This window comes from Notamacropus eugenii, chromosome 1, assembly GCF_028372415.1.
Source record: "Notamacropus eugenii isolate mMacEug1 chromosome 1, mMacEug1.pri_v2, whole genome shotgun sequence".
NCBI classification, from domain to species: domain Eukaryota; kingdom Metazoa; phylum Chordata; class Mammalia; order Diprotodontia; family Macropodidae; genus Notamacropus; species Notamacropus eugenii.
Window position 1 is genome coordinate 536,334,772 of NC_092872.1, and position 26,155 is coordinate 536,360,926.

The 26,155-nt window shown below is 36.0% G+C and overlaps 1 protein-coding gene across 4 annotated transcripts in view; it reads left to right on the forward strand.

Moving 5' to 3' along the window:
- The window catches only part of LTBP1 (latent transforming growth factor beta binding protein 1), a 477,680-nt gene that overhangs the window by 413,695 nt on the left and 37,830 nt on the right, over positions 1-26,155 (forward strand). For all 4 annotated transcript variants that reach the window (XM_072634139.1, XM_072634140.1, XM_072634141.1 and 1 more), the window contains 2 exons: positions 8,544-8,669; positions 12,572-12,715. In XM_072634139.1, coding sequence (XP_072490240.1) covers positions 8,544-8,669; positions 12,572-12,715 — 270 coding nt within the window. The remainder of the gene's footprint in view (positions 1-8,543; positions 8,670-12,571; positions 12,716-26,155) is intronic.

The window sequence follows — 26,155 nt, forward strand, 5'->3', positions numbered from 1 at the left end:
TTTATTTGTTTAATTTGTACCTCTTGGCCTTAGAATACAAAATTAGGAACAATAGTTGGAGTCAGACAACTCCAACCGAGTTTGTTTCCTCATCAGTAAAACAAGTTGTTTGGATTAAATACTTTCTTTGGCCCATTACAGCGCTAAATTTACTAGAGAGCCATACTTTAGTTCCACGTGGAAAAATTTGATCTCACATTTTAAGCCATCCAAAAATGGAATAGGGTGCCTCAGGAGACACTGAGTTCCCTATTATTTGGGATCTTTTAAGGAAAAGCGAATAAATATTTATATAATGCCTACTACATTCCAGGAACTGTGCTAAGCACTTCACAAATATTGTATCATTCGGTCCTCACAACAAAGTTAAGTGCTATCATTATGCCCGTTTTACATTTGAGGAAACTGAAGCAAACAGGATAAGCATCTGCTGAGGGTCATACAGCTGACCATTGTCTGAGTATGAACTTGACTCTGGCCCAGTGCTCTATCTACTGTGCCACCTCACTGTTGGCTATTTAAACAGAAACTGAACAGATAGAATCACAGAATATCAGAGTTGAAAAGGAACCTCAGTAGCCTACTAGTCTAACATATTCCTTAGAAGAAATCTCTCCTACACACCTAAAAAATTGTTCTCCAACTTTTATCTGAAACTCTTCACTGAGAGAGAGTCCCAAGGCAGCTGGTTCCATATCTGAATAGACAATCCGTACACCTTGTTTGCCCGTTTAGGTTCTTGTCATGAGTGTTGTTCCAAATATTCTTATTCTTCTATGAGTTGGACTCCATGGTCCCTGAGGTGCTTTCCAATTCTGAGATTCTGATTTTATTTATTTTTTAATTCCTTTGCACTTTAAGTTACTACTGCAGCAGCTTGTTGCTACTACTATGGTTGCTACTTCTGCTACCATCCCTCCTTCTTCTCTGCTATATCTCCAGATATTCACTAGAATCAGAGCAGGTCTGTGAGTGAGTTCCAGTGGAGTAGACTTTTTAAATCTGTTCCTGTGCCTGATGAACAATAATTTACAATTTTGAATCCAGGTCAGTTTTTGTTATAGTTCCTTGAGCATATTTTTTAGCTACTAAAAGAGATAAAAGAGAAGGACCATCTTTTGAAATCTGCCCCTATGAAACCAAGGTAAATAGATACCTTTGAAATCAGGGGGTTCTGGAGGAACTGTCAGTTACAAAATGCAGTGAGAAAGACAGATCTGTGATTATTTTAAGGTTAAGTCTTTCTGGTTGCTAATTTTCCATTCTTCATCTGTTGAATGCTCTACTCTGTAGAGTTCAAGACCCTGAAATTTTTTTTTGCCTAGTCCTCTTTTAGAAAGGAGAAGGTTAGTTAAACTTTGCAACAGGATATCTTTAGTTATTTTTCTGGCTCATATCCATTTCTCAGAAGAAGGGAGGGGGGAGAAAAACCTCATTTTCCATTATGCTTTAATCCATATTCTCTAACCTCATCATTGCTGCCAGACCTCACTGAACCATTTTAAATCTGTTTCCATACCCTATTATACTTTCTGGACCTTCTCCAAATACCATTTTTAATTTCCTATTGATTAGATTAGAATTGATTTCCTCCGCCCCTTGTGCTCATCTTTTTTTAACACAGGCTTCTCTTCTGTGTTGTTATATTGCTGTCACTTTAATCTTTTTTGGGCCAGTCTCCATGCCATCTTTTAATTCCTTTTGGGCAGCTTCTCCCTCAGTTTAATCTCTTTCAGTTCAACTTCTTGGCTAAGATTTGCTGCCTCCAAGTTGGCTTCCTTTCCTGTCAGTAAGGAAAGTAAATACTGCATTTCCATTGAAGTATGAATCCAAAATTTCTTCCAGTGTAAACCCCTTTCCTCTGGACCTCCTTTCTCAAGGTTCTGGCACCAAATGATTTATTCATTCCAAATGGTTGGCAAGCATTGGACTGAAATAGTGGGTCATTTCCTTTTTTATGGAGAAAATCAGTGGGCACGACACTTTCCAGTTAAATATTTAGACTTATACCATTTTTGAACGGGTGGAGTTTTCTTCCAAAAGACTGAGATCCACTTTACCAATATCATTTCATCTGTGTTTACTTTACCTCTGCTTGTTGATATGAAAGCACTATGCCATTATTCTAAGTATTTGGGATGGAGAGGCAGTAGGAGGTGAAATGATTCATCTAAAAGTCACAAAGAAATGGAGCCCAAAGTAAAGACCAGGTCTTCTAACTTCCAGCTTAACAAAGAAAGAATTCCATGACTATTGGGCTTTGGATTTGTAGCTGAGTTCCTTCACATTCAGGTCTGCCATCTTGGAGCTCTTGCTTGTGCAGCATGCAAATAGCAGTAGAGTGAATTTTTTTAAGTATCCAAAAGAAGGGAATAATATTTAATTCCAGTTTTAGCTATACCTATAAAACCAATTGCCACTCCCTCTGCCCCTGTTTCCTTCTCTCGGGTAACCCTGTAGTAAGAGGATAGTGTTATTAATGAAAATTTTCTCATTAATTTTAGATAAATCCTGCCTAGAAGGAGTAAAATGGATACTAGGTTGGAAAAAATAGAAGTAGGGCAGCGAGGTGGTATAGTAGATAAAGCGGAATCAAGAAGACTCATCTTCCCCAATTCAAATTTGGCCTCAGACACTTAATAGAGTGGCAGGACCCTGGACAAGTCACATAACCCTGTTTATCTCAGTTTCCTCATCTATAAAAGGAGCTGGAAAAGGAAATGGCATACTACTCCAGTATCCCTGACAAGAAAACCCTAAATGGGGTCATGGAAAGTCAGATGTGGCTGAAAAAGGCTAAACACAAATAGAAGTAACAAGAAACAAAGGACACATCCAAGGAGAAAACAAACTAATTATTTCATTACTGTAAATAAAACATGCATGTCATATAATGCATAAATTTATATGCACACACCTGACTATGTTTGTTTTTGTTGTTAATTTTGGTGTTATAGACTTTGATCATAATTTAAATTATTTAATTGGTAAGAAAATATTTCAGTTTATTAGCTCTAGTAAGAACATCATGGTGTTTAAGTACCTCCATTTTTTTATCTGTCCAAGTTTCATTTCAGTGAAGTTGTAATAGAATGTGAGTGCCTTGAAAGTAGGGATTGTTCCATTTACTTATCCATTTACCTCTAGCACTTAGCACAGAATTTTGGCATATGTAGCTTAATAAATACTTGTATTCTGATAAAAATTAAACTATTTTCATGGCTATGTACCTTTCTATGAAACCTGCCTCAGTATAATCTTTGTTATTATTTATTTCTTGATGATAAATAACTTTTTCTTGGTCCCACTTGTGATTACATCATGAGCAGGAAAGATGATCCAATAATCAATAAAATAGCTGTTTTGTGCCAGGCACTGTGCTAGACACTAGAAATAGAAATGCAAAAGTGGGGAAGTCCCTGCCCTCAAGTCATGATCCATTGCCAGTAAGTGAAAAGCATCTTGGCATGATCTTCCATATAGGACAACTATCAAGGCCATCCAGATTTGGAAGCTATCAGTCATTCATTGTAGTGTCACTTTAAAAATGAGCACATGCAGACATTTGACACTATAATTCTTTCTGATATTTGGAGTAATCCTATCGTTGCATTGTCATTATCACTCTTAACAAGCATTTTTCCTATAAAGCAAAGCAGTTCACATATGATCATCCCAATTTTGCGGTGGGTAAACTGAGATTCAGAGGAGTTAAGTGATAGACCTTGGGTTGTATAGCTAACAAGTGTTCAACATGACTTGAATTGACACCAAATCTAAAACTTTTTCCAACTATAAGAACCCAGTCATCTTGTTTCCTTGGTTCTTGTGATTCCTCTCCCTCTTGTATTTTCAATATGTTTGAATGATGTTTATTTCCTTAAGAAAATGTAAATATTTATCATTTCTTTGCAAAATCAGCAGCCAATACACTCTCTTGCCTAGTAATCTATGCAGTCTATTATGAATTTGGAAAAACATTCATCTTTGGGATGGCATGTGGTAGTGATATGCATGGCCAGTTGCTAATAAAGCTTCAGATAATTAATTCAATGTTATTAGAAAAAATATGAAAGATAAAGCAAAAGGAAAAAAAATGTCCTGTTAAACTTGGAAATGATTCAGTGCAAAGTTGGTATATGAAAGAGCTTTAACTTCTGAAATTCTGTTAACATTAATGCTTTATTCAAAACAGAACATATATTGCCAAGAAGACTCAGGTTTATTTTTACAATTTTAGCCCTTTTAAATAGTGTCCTAGATGTAGGAAAGAATGGTAATAGGAAAACAGCATCAAGTGACTTATATTATTTAAGGAAATTCTAACAAATTGCCTTTTTTTTTTTTTTTTTTTGCATTTAGGTCATTAATTAGATATGAAACAAATGTAGCCTTGTTAAGATATTACCTCAGCTCATTGTTGACAATACAAAAGTAGGCCTTGCATGACTTCTGTAAAACATTATTTGCTAAATGGTTATTCACCAGCAGGAGGCCAGATTACTTTTTGCCTTTTATTACAAATCCAAGCAATTACTTGTCTAAATCTTCTGTGTTAATTACCATTACTCTCAATCTCAGAAACTGCAAAAGAATTAGAATTGCCTTTTGGAATTTTGCGTCAGGCCCTGTAATTTCAAAGTCTTTCTGTGTTACCATAGTCTAAAACATCTGGTCTTTTGTGATAGGGGTTGTCACAAATTTTCGTTGCATTTCCTCCATCACATTTATTGCCCCAAACTCTCCTCCATTCTCCAGCTCCCCCACTGATATGAAATGAAATAAAAAGAAATTTGAAACTGCTTCTCAGAGATGTGTTAGCAACTAGCTTTTGCATGGTAAGCAGTAGGTATGCAAAATGATACTTGCCCACACCTCAGCACAAACTCTGCCCCTTGCCATTCTAGATGCCCTAATCTCAATGCAATCTTTGTCCAAGTACCTTAAAACTTGGCACCCAAAACTCAGCAATTTACTATAAATTACAGCTTTACTAGCATAGAATATAGAGTATTAGTTCATTGAATTTTGACCCTATACTATTACTAATGCTGTTTCACAGTACTTTTGCTTTAGTTGTGTTTTTATTTAATAAATGTATCACACACTTGTATGAATCTTTTATACAACCAAAACCTCATTTTCTTTTTCAAATGTTTAGCTCCCAACTAAACCAGGTCTCCCTCATCCTGTATTTTGTTCAGTTCATTTTCCTAACCTAAACACAAGACTTTATATTCATCCTTGTTAAATTTCAGCTTGGTTTCAGTCCAGCATTCTAGCCTGTTGAAATAGTTTAAAACCTTGATTCTAGTGTCTGTTGTATTAGCTGTCCTTTCCTGCTTTGTGTCATCTGCAGATTTATAAGCATATTCTCCACCTTCATCCAAGTGACTTATAAAAAAGTCAACAATTCTGGATGATCATAAAAGATGTTACTTTAATCAAGTCATTTCAGGCAGATCCTATGATTATATATAAAATATTTAGAGATAAGAAGTTGAGTGTCTCAGAGCAAGGATGGAGACTGTGGTGTAGAGAACAGTGTGCTGGGGTTGAGGTCAGAAATCTCAGAATTGAGGGCTTACCTCATTAATAGTAAGTGTATGGCCAGGAACAAACAAATCCTTTGACCTCTCTGTGCTTCAGTATATGCCTTAGAATTATTTAGCTAGATCATAGACTTGAATTTCAATCGTATTGGTGGAGACCTCTAATCTGATGAAATCTTTTACAGATGAGCAATGAACTTAGGGGAAAGAATTAAAAATACTCCAGTTTCTGTCCTTGAGTAATTTAAGGAATCTTTCCTTTACGTTGCTTTACCTTGCTGCTTACATTTGTGGAGGTAGCTTACTACAGGTGTGTAGTGCGCAGGGTTTGGAGTCAGAATCTTGGCTCTACCCCTTGCTACTAGAAGCCTTTCCCGGTTCCCCTAACACTAGCAGTGCCTGCCCTCTGTTGACTGTCTCTAGTTTATCCTGTATCTATCTTGTTTGAATATAAGTGTTTGCATATTTTCTTCCCCATTAGATTATGAGTTTCTTGAGAGCAGGGACAATCTTTGGCCTTTGGTTTCAACGTATTATATAGACTCTCAATGGAATCTCTCACAATATATAAATGCTGAATAGTTAAAACAAAGTATGAATGATTGCAATGTATAATATGAAATCTTTATTTAAAACACTGTATTTCTAAGTGAACTTGCTAGTGTATCTGCGTATTTTAAAAATTTCAGTTTTTCTTTTTACTAGGAAAGGCAAAGGGGTATGCTTTATAAATTGGGACCAAGTTTTCCAATGTTTTAATCAGAATTTTGTTGCCATTTAAAGTTATCCTCATTTCATAGTTGTAATTTTATATATTGATGTTGGAGTGTTTGGGGGGGGGGTGTGCTGCTTTGTTCAAAAATTCTTCCCATATTTCTTTGAATTCTTTATATTTGTTTTCCTTTATGGCATAGTACCTATTCCATTACATTCATAGACCACAATGTATTCATCTAGCTTTCCCAATCATTGGGTACACACACACACACACACACACACACACACACACACACACACACACACACACACACTAGACATTATTTCCAGTTTTTTGCTGTTAAAAATTCTTCTACTAGAAATATTTTACATAAATAATCCCATGGGATAGAAGAAAGGGAAGCAAAGGGAAAGGAAGGAAAGAAGGATTTATTAAGTGTCTATGATTTGCTAGGCACTTTGCCAAGTGATTTACAAATAATATCTCATTTGATGTTTACAACAACCCAGGGGTGTAGGTATTATAATTATCTTGATGTCACAGATAAAGAAACTGCCAGGCCTAGAGGCCTGTATTGGGCTACCCGAGTCTTTCTTACCTGTCCCAGGTCTTCGGTTGGCCAAACCGGATAAACGTATGAGAGAAAGGTCGTTCCAGAGTCGAACAAGGGTTGAGCTTTATTACAGGGTCTAGTTACAAGTGCAGGAGGGTCTTCCTTAGGAGGAAGAGGGGGAGATTTCCTAAGGAGGCTAGATCTTAAGGGATTGGAAGTAGAAGTACAAGCGGGGAGAGAGGAGGAGGGGAGAGAGGAGAGAAGAGGAGCGGAGCCTACTGTCCTCTTGGCTCCACACGTGCTAAGAGAGAGCTTTCAGGCTTCCTCAATCCTACTTAACCTTCAGCCGCACAGTTTGCATCTCAATACCGTGCTGTTAGGTAACTAGGTGTGCTCCAATCCGGGACAATCTCAAGGGCAGGGAGACTCCACCCATCACGTATCTCCCGGGGAGAGGCGGAAATACCCGAGCTAGCCGAGCTAGCTCAGTCTGACCTTCTCGAATCCCCGCTGTTCATGGAGGGCCTCGTAAGACTCTAAGATTTAGAAGTCCCACTTTTACCCGCCCGAGACCATCCACACGGATTTGAGCTTCCAATCCCAACAAGAAACTAAGGCAAAGTGAGGTTAAATGACCTGTCCAGGGTCACACAGGTAATACGTGTGAGAAGCCTGATTAAGTCAGAGGGTATGAGCAGTTTTTTATACACGTTTGAATTGTTTACCAAAATGGTTGAACAGTGTCATAGTTGTACCAGCAGTGAGTTTGTGTAATTGTTCAGTTTTTGTTTTAAGTTCTTATTAAAACTTATTAAAATTATTATTCATAGTCATGTACTTGCTCTGTAGTTTTTATTTTACCCCCTACCCTCACTAAATGTTACTTCCCAATTCTGTCTCTCACTCATGCCAATAGAAATTTCCCTTAAAACAAAAGTAAACCAGAGCATTTAATAGATCATGCAGTATATAGCTCATTCAGCATTTTTAATCCACTAGAGGTTAGAGGCAAGCTTCATCATCAGTCCTGTGCCATCAAGATAGAGCAGTGTTCTGATATATTCTGAGTTCTAATATATTTTAGTGTTACTTTCCTTTATATTACTCTCACCATTCTCTTAGTTCTGCCTATTTTATTCTTCATAAAGATAGAGCAGTGTTCTGATATATTCTGAGTTCTAATATATTTTAGTGTTACTTTCCTTTATATTACTCTCACCATTCTCTTAGTTCTGCCTATTTTATTCTTCATACTAGAGTATGTCATGGACAATGTCTGCAAGGATAAATGAAATATAAGTAGATGCAAGAGCCTCTGGTAGGTAGTATCTAGGAATTAGAAACATTGATACAGATAATATTTGCACATATTTCCACTGGCAAAATGAACTCCCATGGAAAATTGTTGATGGAAACTTTTAGAAAATATTGACCCTGACAATTACAATTGTTTTTATTTTTCTGGCAAAATGAATATTTTTCCTTGGAACAAATTTTGGCTGAATTCAGGCAAAATGTTTTACTTATATGTTAAACTTTTATAAATGTTTATCTACATAAACATTGCTATCATATACACACATTAATTTGATGTGTGCATATTAATAACATACATTAATATGCATAATTTTTCTCTTGTGTTATTAATTGTGTGTTAATAATATCTTGTGTTTGCTAAACTATCTTCCTATTGTGTCTGATGTGAACATCTTTTTTGCAGATATTGATGAATGTGTAAACAACACTATTTGTGACAGTCATGGTTTCTGTGACAATACAGCTGGCTCCTTCCGCTGTCTTTGTTATCAGGGCTTTCAGGCCCCACAGGATGGACAAGGGTGTGTGGGTGAGTTTTTAGAATTTAAAAAAAAAAAAGACGCTCCCCAATAAGATAAAAGTTCATGTTATTAACAAAAGACTAGTTTTCTCCAGAAATCAGCACATGATTTTAAAATATATTTATTCCATAAGTACTTATTCTTAACTCTCTTTCTGCAAATCAAATAACCTTGTACAGATGTGTTCATTCAATCAGGACGTTCCTCTAGAGACAGCACGAAAGGGAGTGTAACATTAGTTGAGTCATTCTGTTTATCTCTTTTTACAACAAAATACAATGACATATGCTTTTGGAAAGTCAAGCAATTTTGAATTGCTTCAAAAAAATTATTTTAAGTTTCATTTTCTTTAAGTAGACCCTCTGCTTAAACTCATAGTGGAATAAATAGAGCTGTAAATAGAGTGTAGTACCTCCTACCAGAAATATGGTCTAGTATGGTAGGACTTGGCTGTCTTACCCACCTCCTCAGGGACTGTATTTTAAGAAGAATGTTGGTAATAGTTGTGTTTCCCAGGAGTGACACCTATAAAATGACACATGAATTTGTAGATGGATTTTTTTAGTGAATGGGTTCTGGGATTTGTGATGATGGGAAATCTCTTGAATATTATCAGATGTACTGGAACATATTCTCATAGCATGGGCTCCTGCTGAAGTAAGTATATAGTTTATCATTAAGTGTTTGGCAGATGGTGATTTCTTGAAGCTAGATTCTTTATAAAGCTTATTCACAGTAAGTTAACTAAATGGAAGGGAAAAAATTAGTTTGGCATTATAGACTATAACAATTCTATGAAATGCTAAACCATTCTCTTTGTCTTCCTCAGTTGGAAAAGAATTGTTGTTTTGCCATAGTGGCAGATGGCATATGAGTAGGATACATAAACTTTTTAGTTTGGAAATTTGCAATTAAAGCTTTAGTTTATTTACCATTTAAATGAATCTGGAATCACAACATATATGCTTTAGGTAATAGCGCTTCTATTCTGACTTAATTTTATGGGATTATTTAGAAATTTTGTTTTCTAGCAACAAATACGTGATTTGGAGTTTTTTAGTTAACAGCCTCATAACATAAATTCCATTGTTTAGAAGCTATATATTTGTTTTAAATTTTAAGAAGTAATTTAATTCTTCTACATTTGTCTCACTCTAAGAAATCAATATAGAACTGCAATGTAGTTCTTCTTTGAAGTTTGGTACCCAAGTACAGATAAGTAAATGCACTTTGAACTGTGTTATATTGGGAAGAATACTGGATTTAGACTTATAAAACCTTTGTTTTCCTCCTAGCACTGAGACTAAACTACCTGTCGTTGGAAAAAATGCTTAACTCCTTTATGCCTCTATTTCCCTACTGGTTACATAAGGGTGAACTATTCCAACTTGAATTATTATCATTATTAATAATAGCTCACATGTATATGGTGCTTAAGTGTTGACCATTGACCCACTAAAGATAAATGTTTCTCAAATCTGGTTCAAATGAGTTCATTTGGTCCTTAATATTTACTTTGGTTAGCAAAGAGCTTCTTGGTCTTGGTTAAACCTAGTTTGGACCTGAGCTCTTTTGTTGCCTTGACCTACCTGAATATAAACAGTTGGAGTGGCTGACAGATTCAATCTATTAAAAAATGGTACTGTCCAGGGTCCAGGAATGAAGATGGCTCCTTCCCCATACTCTGTTTTGCCCCATTGTTTTCCTAAATAACTTATTTTGAACACCAGCATCAGTAGCTCTTTTCCTAGTAACTTGGTCAGGGACCTGTCTGGGAAGCTTCGGGGAGGGGTTGCTGGATCTACCTTGGTGAAACTGTTGGTATAGGTTCTTATGGAGTCCTGGGGTCAGACTGCATGTCTGCCTTTTCAGTGTATCTCACTCTAACCCTGAATAAACACTCATTAAATTTTTAAAAGATAGTACTTAAGTACCATATAAATGTGAGCTACTATTAATAGAAATAGTAAATTGAATAAATTTTAAATAAACATTTTAAAATTTAAATATTTTAAATTAACTCAAAATCTTAAAAAGTAAATAAATGAATGCCTTATGAAGTAAAGCAGCTACATTATCTCCATTTTATAGATGAAGAAACAAAGCTTTAAACTTTTTTATATATTGAGAGGCAAGTAAGTAATATCTGGGATTTTAAATAGTTGTTAAAAAACTTGGAAGTAAATTTTAATTCTACATTAAAATATATTTGATAGTATGACATGCACGTATACAATTGTCCAAGTATTGTAAAACATTGACTAAAATAACTGAATCTCCATTTTACTTCATACCACCGAGGCTCTACTCTAGGTAGACCTAGGCTATTAGGTTGTTGCCAGGCCTAGAGGCCTGAGGGCTACCCGAGTCTTACCTTACCTGTCCCAGGTCTTCTGTTGGCCAAACCGGATAAACGTATGAGAGAAGAGACTTTCCGGAGTCGAACAAGGGTTAGGCTTTATTCAGGGTCTCGGTTACATGTGCAGGGGAAGCTCTTCCTTAGGAGGGAGAGAGAAATCTCCCAAGGAGGCAAAGATCTTACGGTAAGAGATTGGAAGTAGAAGTGTAAGTGGGGAGAGAGGGGGAGGGGAGAGCGAAGAGAGGAAAAACGGAGCCTTCTGTCCTGTCAGGGCCCCTCCGCGCTAAGAGAGCTTTCAGGCTTTCCTGATCCTAATTAAGCTCTCCAGCCGCATAGTTTGCACCTGAATACCGTGCCTGTTAGATAACAATAGGTGTGCCCAGATCCGGGACAGTCTCGAGGGGGATGCTCCTCCCATCACGTTTCTCACGGGAAGAGGCGGAAATACACGAGATTGCTCGGTCTCACTCCTCGATTCCCTGCTGTTTTCTGGGGGGCCTCATGAGAACTCTAAGATTTAGAAGTTCCCACCTTTACCCGCCCGAGACTGTCCACATGGAATTGAGCTTCCACCCCCAACAGGTTGTATAAAAGGTGAATTAATTATCCTCTAATTACAACTAGACATCTTTTTTTCCCCTTGAATAGTTTGGATAATCTGAGTTCCTAATTACTCCTGTAAGGACATCCTCAGGGTTTGCTCATGGAGCTGGTTTTGTGCCTGTGTAATGGCCAAAGCACATCTGCCTTTAAAAAGTTGGCCCCACATTTTGCTGAACTGATTACTCATTAATAAAATTTCTGTATTTATTCAAGAGGTAGGGTGAAATGGAAATAGAGTTATGGACATGATTCCATTTTGAGAGAAGTCAGTCAGAGACCTACAATTTATATGGATCTTTGTAATTTCATAATTCATGAATAAAGAGTGCTTTGTAAACTTTCTACTGTAACTATGAAAACAGGAATTTGATTAGCTAAAGGAAATTGTCATGTGAAAAATCAATAGTGAGGTAAATAGGAAGAAGAAAAATCATAATCTCTCAGTCCTATTTATTTAATGGTATGTCCATTTGGTGTAGTAGCTAATTTCTGGGCAACTTTCAGATGAAATAGAACCTGAATGTTATATTATGGAAAAACAGTTTCGTAGAGTCATACTGTATAAAAGTTATCATGATAAAAAGTCCAGGGGGCTACAGTAAAGTTTATGGAACTTTTAAAATTCTATACCATTTTTCAGTGTCTCTGGGACTGAGCTTCCAAACATCTGAATAGAGTCTGAGATCTTTTAAAATTTTATCTTTTAGCATGAGTAGGGAATGTAAGAAGTGATTTAGAACTTTTTCTTTGAGTGTTCAGGTCCTTTATGGTATTTATAACAACCTCATTCTTAGGTGTCCACTTTGCTTAAATCACAGACAGTCCAGTTTTAAGTGCTCATTTTATCCACCTCTGTTTTCAACAGCTCATACTGGTGTGAGCTTAGCTGGTAGAAAGAAAGAGCTATCACTAATGAATATCTAAATCAATTCATCTTTTGTTTTCCAGATGTAAATGAATGTGAAATGCTTAGTGGAGTATGTGGTGAAGCCTTTTGTGAAAATGTAGAAGGATCCTTCCTCTGTATGTGTTCTGATGAAAACCAGGAGTATAACCCCATGACTGGACAATGCCGCTCCCGATCCTCCATAGGTAAAGTCAAGGCTTAGTATATAATAAGTAGCAGTACTTTTCTACACTAATCATATTGATTCACTAATAATATTTCTTTTTCTGTGCAAAAAAGTCCAAGAGCAATAAGAAGGAGCCATGAAATTGAACTATGATTAGAACGTAAGGGCAGTTAATCTATATAAGTACGTATACTTTTATGGAAAATAACTTGCTTTTAGAATTTAAAGTTTCTGGAGGATCACAGAATCCACCAGGTATACAGAACCTGAAATGCTCTCCAAATACTGATTCTGAAGCATCTCTGTTTACCCAGCTTAGCTTAAAGATATCTATTAAGGGGAAAACAACTCGTGTCCAGGCAGCCTACCTTGCTTTTGGATTATTCTTGATTGTTCAGAAGTTTTTTCTTATAGGAAGCCTGTATCTACCTCTCTGCCATTTCTACCTGTTGTCTTATTTCTGCCTTTTGGGGACAAACTGAACAAGTCTAATCACTTTTCTGTATGACAGTCCTTGAGATACTTGAAGATAACTATCATGGTCCCTCTAGGTCTTCCCTGAGCTAAAAAGTCCATTGCTTCAATAGATCATTATATTGAATGGCCTCTGGTCCTCTTATCATCCTGATTGTCTTCTCCTAGGCTTGTTCCAGCCTGTCTGCTCCTTTCTTAGAATATGGAATTCACAGCAGAACACAGTCCTTCAGGAATAATCTGACTTCCAGTTCAGTGCGTGTTCCCTTTTTAGCACAACACTTTTTTTTTTGACAGCTCATTTGTTTCCTGCAAGACACACCAACCCCTTGAAACCACATGGTGTAATGGAAAGAATACTAGACCCTAAGCTGAATCACACTCCTAGGCCCTTTCCTCTCTCCATTTGTATGATATTCTTCAAGTCACCTACATTCTCTTGGTCTTTCCGTGGGACTTGAACTCAAGTCTTCTTGATTTTGAGGCCAACTTTCTGTCTACTTATGCCATGCAGTCTTCATTCCTAGTCTTCCAGTTTATGCATCTGAAAATGAAAGAGGTTGGACTAAATAACCTGGATTTATTTTCAGTCCTGTCACATGAGAATACAAAATCTATGAGATAATCAAATTGATTAGATGCAAATGATTTATGACTAGAATGTTTTTCTATACAATAAGTATCCATGTAAATCTGCATAATAAGAGAATTAAGTCCTGCTTTGCAGAGCTATAAATAAAAAAGATAATGGGTGATTGTTGATTTAGTTCAATATGATCATTCATCATACTGAGTTGGATTGATTTTCTCAAGAACCATTCGTTACTTTGTGCAGAAAACAAAAACAAAACAAGCTCACTTAATACCCTTGCAGAAAAATGTCTCTTTTTTCACTAAACTAAATACAGCATGAAGCTTTGCTACCCAAGTAGCAAACCTAGATTTTTCTCGGAACTTCATGGATTCATGATTATATTGTCATTTTTTCAAGATGTTGCATTAGCCGTATCTTTAGGGCCCAGAGGTGTAAGAAGATTTAACAGCTATTTGGATAAGTTGGTCCAGCTGCTTGCTTTTATTTTCACTCTGTGTGGTATAGATTTAGATTGATTGGATTTTAAGTGAAGCATCAGGCCAAAAGGTCTCTTGAAGTAAATAAAAATGGTGAAAGAGATCGTTTTACTTTTTTACTGAGTTCCAGTTGATTTCATCCATGATTTTTTCCCCATTGTACTTCCACAGAGAACACTTGCTTTGCATCCCAAAGTCACATAAAATAAGATTATCATGCTTCCAAGTACTTGGGAAAGAGAAAGCTACAGTGTGCTTAAATTAATAAGTATATAATTTGCAAACAAAATATTTTTAAATTAATTGTTGGAGGGATGCTATGAATGTAGACTATGAATGTAGGATGTACCCTGTAGAATTTAAAATGAAACACCAAAATTTCCTAGAACAATTGTCTGAAGATAAACCTCTATTTTTCTTTAGTTTGTGTCTCAAGGAACCTCAGGGTTCCCTTTGAAGGGGAAGCATTTCTGTGTTTGGGCAAAGTTCGTTATAGATTGTGAAAAACCAAGTTAAGTAACTACTTGATCCTGTCTTCAGTCAAGATTAACAGAAAAAAAGGGGCAGTGAAGTCAGCAGTTAAGTTATTGGTCTATTCAGGAAACCATATAGGCACTTAGTTGTATTTTATATTAATGGTTTATCTTTCAAGATAGCCCCTTACCTGGCAGAAATGATTTTGAAGCTGCATTTAGGGATAATGTTTTTTGCATGGTGAAGTAGGGGAAATATCCTATATTTTGAAAATTGTAAATGTTTTTCTAATTTTTAAATTCAGATACATGAATGATGTCTTGGCCTACTCCAGGAGAGAATCATAGGAAAATATCTTCTCCCAAGGGGGCAGTAATGGTATAAAGACATGTACTCAGAGGACCTAAGTTTTCATTCTGGATATGCTACTTATACCTGCATCTTGAGCATCTTATCCTTTCTTGTTTCCCATAAAAACATTTTCCCACATATTTTTCTATCCTTCCCTATGTCTACCCTTACATTAAATTTACTAAATATCAGAATGTGCCAATTCTGGTCTTTTTCCTTAGGTTTAGCTTGAATTAGTTAAGATCAGAGATTTCTTTCAGCTCTGAGATGAAATTACATTATCAGGTTCTTTGTAGACTTTCCCTTCTCTGCAGTAGATTTGACACATCAGCTATAATTATTTTAATGATAATCATCTTATTTATATTCCTCAAGAGCAGAGCAAAGCAAGATGGCAAATTGTCTCATGAGATGACGTTTTGGATTCTCTTTGTGCTCATAGTAAAATGACATTCGCTAATTCCAAAGAAAATTTATGAGGTGTCTTTCAGTTTAACTACAACTTCTTTACGTCATTTATAATGCAAGCATCTTATTAATGTGATTCCATTTCTCCTTCATTATAGCAAATCAGATTTTTTTAACAAAGTTCTTACATTTCAAGTACCAACAATTTAAATAAATATTTATAATCCTAAAATTGTGTGATCCTTCAAAGGTAATTTAAGATAAAGATCCCCTCTGAGGATCATTTTTTTAAAAATCCATTTCATTGATCAGCGTAACTAAGAAAATCATTCCCTGTTGGCCGTTTTAATGGTAATTCAATTATCTACCATTAGCTAAGTTGGTCCTCAGTCAGCAGAGACAACCTGCCACTGGGCTCTTACTCAGACTCTTTCACTCTTTGTAGTTTACAGGACCTGGTGTGATAACCAAGTTGGAGAGGGGGGAAAACCATGGTTACTGTCTGGTCCCAATCTGCCTCCTTGATGACCTCAGCTATTGACAACATTCTTTTCCTATAATTTTCTATCATAGCAACAAGTGATTTCTCCTTTCTCAGATTCTCTTATATCATTTTTCCAGGCTCTCTGTTTTGCTTTAATTACATTCTGCCTTATGCTTATGTACATATGACATCCTTCTATTAGAGGCCCCTATGAGGTGTAGTGGATAGAGTGCCAGGCCTGGGTTCAGAAAGACCTGAGTTCAAATTTGCCCTCAGACACTAGCTATATGACCCTGGGCAAGTTACTTAATATCTGTCACCCTCAATTTCCTCAACTATAAAATGGGGATCATGAATAACATGAAATATTTCTCAGGTGCTTAGCATTGTATCTGGCATGCAGTAGATGCATAACAAATACTTGTTCCTCCTCTACCCTTGCAATTAAATTGTAAGTGACCTGAGGGAATGTCTTGTGCCATCTTAACTCTTTGAGGCCTTGGCGTCTTGTAGCTGGTAAAAACTTAATGATGCTAAAATGTAAATTGGTTGAGAACAATTTTTTCTTAGGTTATATACCTAAAAAGTTCAAGTGTGTAAGTTATACCTCTCCAAACCCTGGTTCTGCTGAGATATAACTAATTTTACAGTGTGTTAGTGATTACTTGTAGAACATGCCAATACAAATGAATTCCATTTTCATTTTGTACTTAGGTAGGAAAACCCGATCTTTTTTTCACTTACTTTCCAGTAAATACTAGAGTGAAAGACACTGAAGAAAAAATGTTTCCACTGTTTGGAGACATTGGGATAAATTCATGAAATTCCTTCACTTGGTCCTGACAATTGAGCTCAAAGTGTTCGTGAACTGTCTTTCTGTAGGAATACACTACAGGTTTTGTATATATCCTTTTTTTTTACAGGACAGGAAACCACATTTAGCATCAGTCCATTTTTATATTTGGCAGAGTAGTCTCACTTTATGTTTAGTTAACCTGCAAAATAAATTAACATTGAAAAAGGTTTTAAAAATAATTTCTAATTTAGAAAAAAAGACGTTTGGTAGCAAGAATATGAACAGGAGGGAAACCAGTAAATTAAAACTGCAAACGTTTTTAAGTGCCATAAAACTCCTAGGGTCTTACTATGTGTTTGTAATGGGCATATACTATAAATATATGGTAGTACAGATAATAGGATAGTAGGAAAATTTGCACTCGAAAAGGACAACATTTCTCCTACATTTGAAGACTGTAAAAAAGTAATGACTCAAAATTGCTCACCTTAGCTAAAATTTTTCAACTTATTTGTCTAGAAATAAGGTTTTATTCAGGATGACTCAAATAATAGTTAAGTTGTCGTTATAGGCATTTCAGGGTTATGATAAATTATAAATAATTATAATAAATTAATAATTTTAAAACATCTATAGAATTTCAAAGGTATGCCTTCATTTTATATTCTTAGAAGTATATCTTTCAGTAGAAATAAAAATGAAATCGACTTTTGTTTTTGATATGCAGTAGGAACCTTGGAATTTTCTAGAAATTAAATCTGAAAAAGAATGGTTTTTCCATTTCCTTTTAATTCTTCCCCAGCATTCTATACTTGCTTTAGATTTTATGCTATTAGGGAAATCATTTTTATAGGCATACTTGATATATGTGTCAATGATATTAAGGTTTCCTTAGTCGTAAGATATTTTCCTAAAGTGACTGCCCTGTTTATCTTATTGTATCCTCTTCATCTCTTTGTAGGCTTTTCATTCTCATTCTTCTCAAAGTACTTCTCTTCCCACTTTTCCTGCTCTAGTACACTTTATGTTTCTTTCAAGATCAGTAACTCCTTATTTACCCATCTCTGTCTCCTTATCTTTCTTCAATATTTTGTTTTTCTAGTAGCAAAACCCTAAATCACAAAACTTATGTCCCTCCATTCTTTTCCCCACTTCTGGACATTTATTGTAAATCAGTTCATTTCCTGATGGTTCTCCTCTTAACTATGATAAAAGTTGTTCTCTTTTATTCTCTTTTTTATTTCAGTGTCTTGCTGTCTTTTGATTTTTTTATTCATGTTTTAATCTCCTTCACTTCCTTATCCTGAAATATCCTATTCCCCCTTCAATTTATTTCCTTAATATCACTTCATATTTAATTGAAAATAATTTCTTTTACTATTCATTCATTTAATAAGCACTAATATATATTGCCTACTGTATCCAGTATACTTTCCTGCTTCTGGGGCTAGAGGACAAAAAAAGAAACTGTTGTTGGCCTCAGGGAGATTATTATTTTCTACTGGAGGTAGGGATGGCAAATTCAGAAATTTATCAATTCAGAGGACTCAGTAACATATGTTGGTGGAGGAAAGAGTACTAATATCCTCAAAGATGTTTGCCTATGAGGGAGGGGTTGATATGATCAGATCTGTATCTTTGGACTACCCATTGACAGGAGAAATGGTACAGAGAGAGCAAATTAGGAGACTTTTTTGTGACAAATGATAAAGTAAATTAGGGTTAAGACTCTGGGTAGAGAGACACAGACAGATGAGAGATATTATGGAGGTAAGGTTGACAAGATTTGCAGCTTATTAGATAGAAAAGTTAAGAGTAGATTGTAAACCTGAGTAGTTAGAAGGGTCATGGTGCCACCAATATAAATAGAAAAGTATGAGTTTTGAGGAAAATATAATGAGTTCTCTACTGGACTTATTAAGGGACTACTTAGCTCTACTACAGTCTAACACAGCAGAAGAGAAGGGGCTGGGGGAGGCTGACACTGGAAAGTCCTAGAAGAGAATAAATAAACTGCAAACACAACATTTCCCAATATGAAGCCTCCTAGGTAAGAGAATTCATGAAAAAAACCCTTCTTTTTCTTTTCTCTCTTTTTAAAAAATATTTATTTATTTTTAGTTTACAGCATTCATTTCCACAGGCTTTTGAATTTTAACTTTTCTCCCTCCTTTCCCCTGCCCTCTCCTCAAGATGGCATGCAATCTGATATAGCCTCTACATATACATTCATATTAAACATATTTTCACATTAGTCATGTTATAAAAGAATGGAATGAACCACAATATAGAAGAAACAAAATGAAACAAAAAGAGAGTGCAAGCAAACAGTCTGCTTTGATCTGCATTCAGACTCTGTAATTCTTTCTCTAGATGTGGATAGTGTTTTCCATCATGAGCTTTTTGGAGTTGTCTTAGAATCTTGCATTTCTGAGAAGAGCCATGTCTATCAAAGTTAGTCATGACACAGTGTAACTGTAACTGTGTACAGTGTTCTCCTGCTTCTGCTTCCCTCACTCGTCATCAGTTCATATAAGTCTTTTCAGGTTTTTCTGAAGTCTGTCTGCTCATCATTTCTTATAGCAAAATAGTATTCCATTACATTCATATACCACAACTTGTTCAGTCATTCCCCAGTTGATGGGCATCCCCTCAGTTTTCAATTCTTGGTCAGCACAAAAAGAGCTGCTATAAATATTTTTATACATGTGGATCCTTTTCCTATTTGTATGATCTCTTTTGGATGTAGCCCTAGAAGTGGTATTGCTAGGTCAAAGGGTATGCACATTTTTATAGCTCTTTGAGCATAATTCCAAATTGTTCTCCAAAATGTTGGATCAGTTCACAACTCCATCAACAATGCGTTAGTGTGCCAATTTTCCCATATCTTCTGTAGCACTTATAGTTTTCCTATTTTGTCATGTTAGCCAATCTGACAGGTATAATATGCTACCTAAGCATTGTTTTGTTTTGCATTTCTCTAGTCAACAGTGATTTAGAGCATTTTTCATGTAACTATAGATATCTATAATTTCTTCCACTGAAAACTGCCTGTTCATATCCTTTGACCATTTGTCAATTGGGGAATAATTTGTACTCTTATAAATTTGCCTCAGTTCTCTATATATTTTAGAAATGAGACCTTTATCACAGACACTAGTTGCAAAAATTCTTTCCTAATTTTCTACTTCCCTCCTAATCTTGCTTGCATTGTCTTTGCACAAAAACTTATGAAAATAACCTCTTACATAGCTTATAATGCTGCTGTAGCTCCAACCTATCATTTCTTAAGTAAGGAAGACAGTCAGTCTTCGGACAAATTACAGCGTTATGGCAACCTGCCTTTGGATCCTGAGCTTGGAAAGTGGCAGTGATTAATTTACCCCTTGTCCACCTCACAAAAGAAAACAAAAATATAAACATGCTATTGCAGTTGCTAAGGCACTGAGCTGGAAGGAATTTCTTAGCTTACCATTTTTAATAAGGAAACTATTATTGTTGCTTCTTTCCACACTGAACTCAGAGTCAGAAAATTTGGGCTCACCTCCTTATAAATTTTGTGGCTTTTTATTCATGTAAACTCCCTAAGCCTCAATTTTATCATCTTAAAAATGGGAGTAATAATATGCCACCTACTGCTTAGTCTTGTAAAGAAACTGGTAGATCTTAAAATACTTCTGTAAGTTTGAGTTATGATTATTATTGGTGCTAACTACACCACTGAGCTAAAAGAGCACAAACTTATGTGTTTACTGCAGGTTTGCTTCTGACATAAAACCTTATCTGAACTGCAAATTAGTTGAATAAGAGAATTAGTTGATTAAATTTCTATTAGGTTCAGGATATGTGACTGATATAAACTGATTTGCATGGTTGATGCACTTTGTGGGTTCGCATTTATAAGAAAATAAAACACATTTTTGCAGAAAGACATAAAGATGTGAACATTTGGTCTTTCATAACTACCCTCCAGTTGATATTTTCCATTCTTGGCTATAGTAAACTAAGATCTTGAGAGATCCTGAAGTTAATATGGGAAACATTTACTAATTAGATTTTTCCAATGGGCAAATTCAATGTTAAGCACAAAAATGAACTACCAAAAGGTTAACAATATAGAGAGAAAATGTGATTTTTTTCACAGAATGACCTTAGAGGAATAATTTTAAATGATTTTCATCTCTTTCCTAATACTGACAAGTGCCTGAATCTGAATAACCCTCAACTTCAGCTGTGTAAACAGTGGGCTTTTAAACTTCTGGACAGAAAATACTAGGAGAACAAGTAACAACAAATATAAAACATGAATAAAATAATTCTCTAAGGGGTCATTTCCCTCATGTAATATCCATAGTCTTCCTTCTCAGGGAAAACATGAAAATGCAAAAAATTTCATTTCATTTCTTGGCCCAAAGAAAAGAAATTATAGGGAAAATAGGCAGCATTTACCAAAAAAAATACTATTTCTGAGTTGTTTGAAATCATTCCAAATCAATTGCTTAAAATTACTTAGCATGTAAGTCTTAATTTAATTCTTAATAGAGTTTGTTAATCCATGGTATTTGGGAGTGCTTCCAGTGATCCTTAACCTAATGTTTTCCACAAAGGCCCATCTCTTTGACCAGTATTCTCCTCTATACATCTATGAGTCTTTTTTTTTTTTTTTAAATTTAAATTTATTTATATATTTTTAGTTTTTTTTTAAATTTAAATTTATTTATATATTTTTAGTTTATATAGTTTTAGTTTTCATTTTCACAAGATTTTGAGTTCCAAGTTTTCTCCCCATCTCTCCCTTCTGCCTACCCCAAGAGAGAATGTATTCTGATTACCCTTTCTCCCAATCTGCCCTCCCTTCTACCACACCCCACCCTTACCTTATCCCCATCTCCTCTATTTTCTTGTAGGGTAAGATAGATTTCTATACCCCATTACCTGTATGTCTTATTTCCCAATGGCAAATAAAAATAATTTTTAACATTTGTTTTTAAAATTTTGAGTTCCAACTTCTTTCCCTTCCTTTCTCCCCACCCACCTCCACTGAAAAAGCAAGCAATTCAATGTATATTATATATGTGTAGTTACACAAAACACTTCCATAAAAGTCATATTGTGAATGACTAACTATATTTCCCTCCATCCTGTCCTGCCCCTATTTATTCTATTCTCTCTTTTGACCCTATCCTTCCTCAAAATTGTTTTCTTCTAATTACCCCTCCTCCCATTTGCCCTCCCTTCTGTCTTCTCCCTGCCACATCCCTCCTTAAGCCAAATGTGATGAAAGTAAAGTTCATTTTTTTCCCTCTCACTTTCCACTCTTCACCTCCATTGAAAAAGCTTTTTCTTGCCTCTTTTATGTGAGAGGTAATTTGCCCCATTGTATTTCTCCCTTTCTTCTCCCAATATATTCCTCTCTCACCCCTTAATTTTATTTTTTAGATGTCATCCCTTCCTGTTCAACTCACCCTGTGCCCTCTGTCTCTATGTATATAATTCTTCCAACTACCTTAACACTGAGAAAAGTCTTGAGTTACAATTGTTATCTTTCCATGTAGGAATATAAACAGTTCAGTTTTAGTAAGTCCCTTATGATTTCTCTTTCCTGTTTACCTTGTCATGTTATTCTTGATTCTTGTGTTTGGAAGTCAAATTTTCTATTCCGCTGTGGTCTTTTTATCAAGAATACTTGAAAGTCCTCTGTTTCATTGAATAACCATTTTTCCCCTGAAGTACTATGCTTAGTTTTTCTGTATAGGTGATTTTTGGTTTTAATCCTAGTTCCATTCACTTCCAAAATACAATATTCCAAGTCCTACGATTCCTTAATGTAGAAGCTGCTAGATCTTGTGTTATCCTGATTTTATTTCGACAATACTCAAATTGCTTCTTTCTGGCTGCTTGCAATATTTTCTCCTTTTCCTGGGAGCTCTGGAATTTGGCTATAATATTCCTAGGAATTTTCCTTTTGGGATCCCTTTCACAAGGTGATCAGTGGATTCTTTCAATATTTATTTTACCCTCTGGTTCTACAATATCAGGGCAGTTTTCTTTGATAATTTCTTGAAAGTGATGTTTAGGCTCTTTTATTGATCATGGCTTTCAGGTATTCTCATAATTTTTAATTTGTCTCTCCTGGATCTATTCTTCAGATCGTTTGTTTTTCCAAAAAGATATTTCACATTGCCAGTTTTTCATTCCTTTGGTTTTGTTTTATAATTTCTTGATTTTTTCATAAAGTCATTAGGTTCCATCTGCTCCATTCTAATCTTAAAGGAATTATTTTCTTCAGTGAGCTTTTGGATCTCTTTTTCCATTTGGTCAATTCTACTTTTTAGGGCATTCTTCTCCTCCTTGACTCTTTGGATCCCTTTTGCCATTTGGGTTAGTCTATTTTTTAAAGTGCTATTTTCTTCAGTATTTTGGGGGAGGTCTCCTTTAGCAAGGTGTTGATTCATTTTTCATTATTTTCTTGCATCCCTCTCATTTCTCTTCCCAATTTTTGCTCTACTTCCCTTACTTGATCCTTAAAATCCTTTCTGAGCTCTTCCATGGCCTGAGACCAATTCATACTTTTCTTGGAGGCTTTAGATGGAGGAGCTTTGACTTTGTTGTTTTCTGTTTTCATGTTTTGGTCTTCCTTGTCACTGAAGTAAGATTCTGTAGTCTGATTCTTTTTTCAGTTTTTGCTCATTTCCCCAGCCATTTACTTGACTTTTGAGATCTTTGTCAAGATAGATCTCTTCTTCCAGTGGGGCTGGGGGTGTACTGTCAGCCTGCTTGACCCTCCCACAATCTGTGGGCCTAGGGCTCCAGAAACAGTGGCTGCAACTGCCCCTGCTGCTGCTGTGGCTGCTGCAGGTTCCTCCACCCCCTCCCTGCTCTGCTGCCCTGGGGCTGGGGCCAGACCACTGCACTCTTCTGTACTGGTCCCACAGGTTTTTTCCACTGACCTTCCAATTTGTCCTCAGTGTTTTCAGGTCTTGAAGTCTGGAAATCTCCACAGGTGTGAGAGATTCAGTCCCCTCAAGGCCTGCTCAGGTCCCATCTCTGCTGTCACAACTCACGCTGAACTGTACTCTGCTCCCAGCAAGGCATGATAGACATTTCCTGGCGAACTTCCAGGCTGTCTTGGGCTGGAGATTTGATTCACTCCATCATTCTTTGGGTTCTGCAGCCCTAGAATTTGTTTAGAATCATTTTTTACAGGTATTTGACTCAACTTGGAGGGAGCGCTCTAGAAAGTCCATACTGTTATTCTGCCATCTTTACATCTGTGAATCTTATGACATCGTGACTTTGGGAGATACAAATTTCCATTTGATCCGAAGGAAAATAGGAAAATACATTGTGTGTTGTTAACAAATGTAATGTACTATTTCTCAAGGATGATTTATATGCTGTAAGTGGAATACAAGATATTCAGGGACATGTATGAGGGGGAAAGGAAGTATCATGGTGTGAAAATAGGAGACATTACATAAATAGTAATATTCATAGCTGGAATTTATTTAGCATTTTAAGGTTTTAAAGTACTTCATATATACTGTCTCACTTGATTCTCACAACAACCCTAAAAGGTAGATGCTAGTCTTATCTTCATTCGATAGATGAGGAAAGAATCTCAGAGAGATGGCAACATGCCTAGGATCATAGAAAGTGTGTGTGACAGAATTTGATGCCATGTCTTCCTTTCTCTAAGCTCAGTACTGTATCTAGTATGCTAGGATGCTTTTGGAAGAGGCAGACAAATATAAAAACATTTTATAAATCAGTGAGGAATAGAACTTTGTCCTGTTCATGTATGGATGATACTTAGGTTTGGAAGACCAGAGTGATTCAGCTTAATTTGGTAGTACTAGAAGTTGAGTTTGGGGTCATTTTTGAATAAATTCAGAGGAAGAGGAATGCTATGGGCTTGATGCTGAGATTAAGGGAAATTGGCTATTAATTGAATACATAGATTTCTAAGACTTTGAGCCATTTTATTCGGAGAGTTACCTTTTTTCCCCCATGAATAAGCTGAATGATAAGCCCAAGAATTTCCAGTATATGTGTCACCCCAGGGTTTAGAAAGGCTAAGCAGTCTGACTGATTTAGTGTGTGATTGAAGCTACAGAGCTGGGGTTGCACTTTTGTAGGAGAAATCAGAGGCAGGGGTTTACCCCTGGGGATCCGGTACTGAGGAAGAAAGCCATGTTATATGGTCACAGAATGCTTTTCACCTTTCTTAAATGAGTCTCTTTGGAGTCATCTTTTCCTCTTCGTTATGGGCCTTGCCAAGTCATCCTAATTCATCTTTAGAAGAAAAGCAATAAATTCCAGAATCAATGTAACTGGAAGTCAGTAGGAGACTCCAGACCCCTAAATAATGGGCCCGTTGGATTTGTCCTCTGGGAAAAGCAAAGGTAGCAAACAACGTTACTGAGGTTGGAATTCTCAGTTGGAGGGAATAGTCAGGCAAGGCTTGCCAAAAATCAGGAGAAAAATTTGGGTAACTCTTGTACCATTTTTAATCTTAGAGGAAATGTTTTAGGGCATTATTGAGGGGATACATGAAGCAAATTATGATAGACTCTAGGGGCATCAGGAAGTTGTGTTTCCATGAACTTGATGAGAAAATAAGGAATGACAGCTTGCCCACAGACAATACTAGAGTAAATGGTTACTGAAAGGCAGCCTTTTATGGGAAGGGGCTAGTTGGGTTTGAGAAATCATTTCTCTACTTGGCAAAACTGACTATAGATGACATATAGCACTGGTACTTATTGACAGTGAAGGTGGCTGGGACTTCTTTTGTGTTACCATGGTTGTACACAATCCCCATATTGAATGACAGAGCATAGATTCCAGATACACAGAGAGCTCAAGAATTTGCTTCAGCTGTGATAGCTACTATTAAGAGCCGTAAGGCCCAAACACTTTCAGAGTACAAGAACTTTCTAAGCATGTTAGATAAAAAGGGAACAAAAGATTACTTGCCGCCTGGCAGTTAGATTTCTGTTTTGGGACAATAACACTTTGATATTTGTATTTATATGTTTATAAACATTTTATGTATATCATACCATAAATAAACAAAAAAACTAAGGTATATGGCCATATAGTCAGGAAAATATGGAAGAATTTATTCAAGTTTATTGTTCACTACCAAGCATTTCCTTTCTTTGTCCCTAAGAAAGACATAGATCATCTGTTTGTTACAGGTGATGCAATGAAATAAGAAACTACTATGTCCTATCCCTAACTTTAAAAATTCTAGGGAAAAAATAAGAGACCTACATTTATCTTCAGTTAGAATTATTAAGGGTTTGTCATCTTTTGAGTTAAGGCCAAGGAGAGTCTTCCTCATTTAAATTAGGTATTATAAATATCAGTTTTCATAGGACTTTTTGGCTGATCAG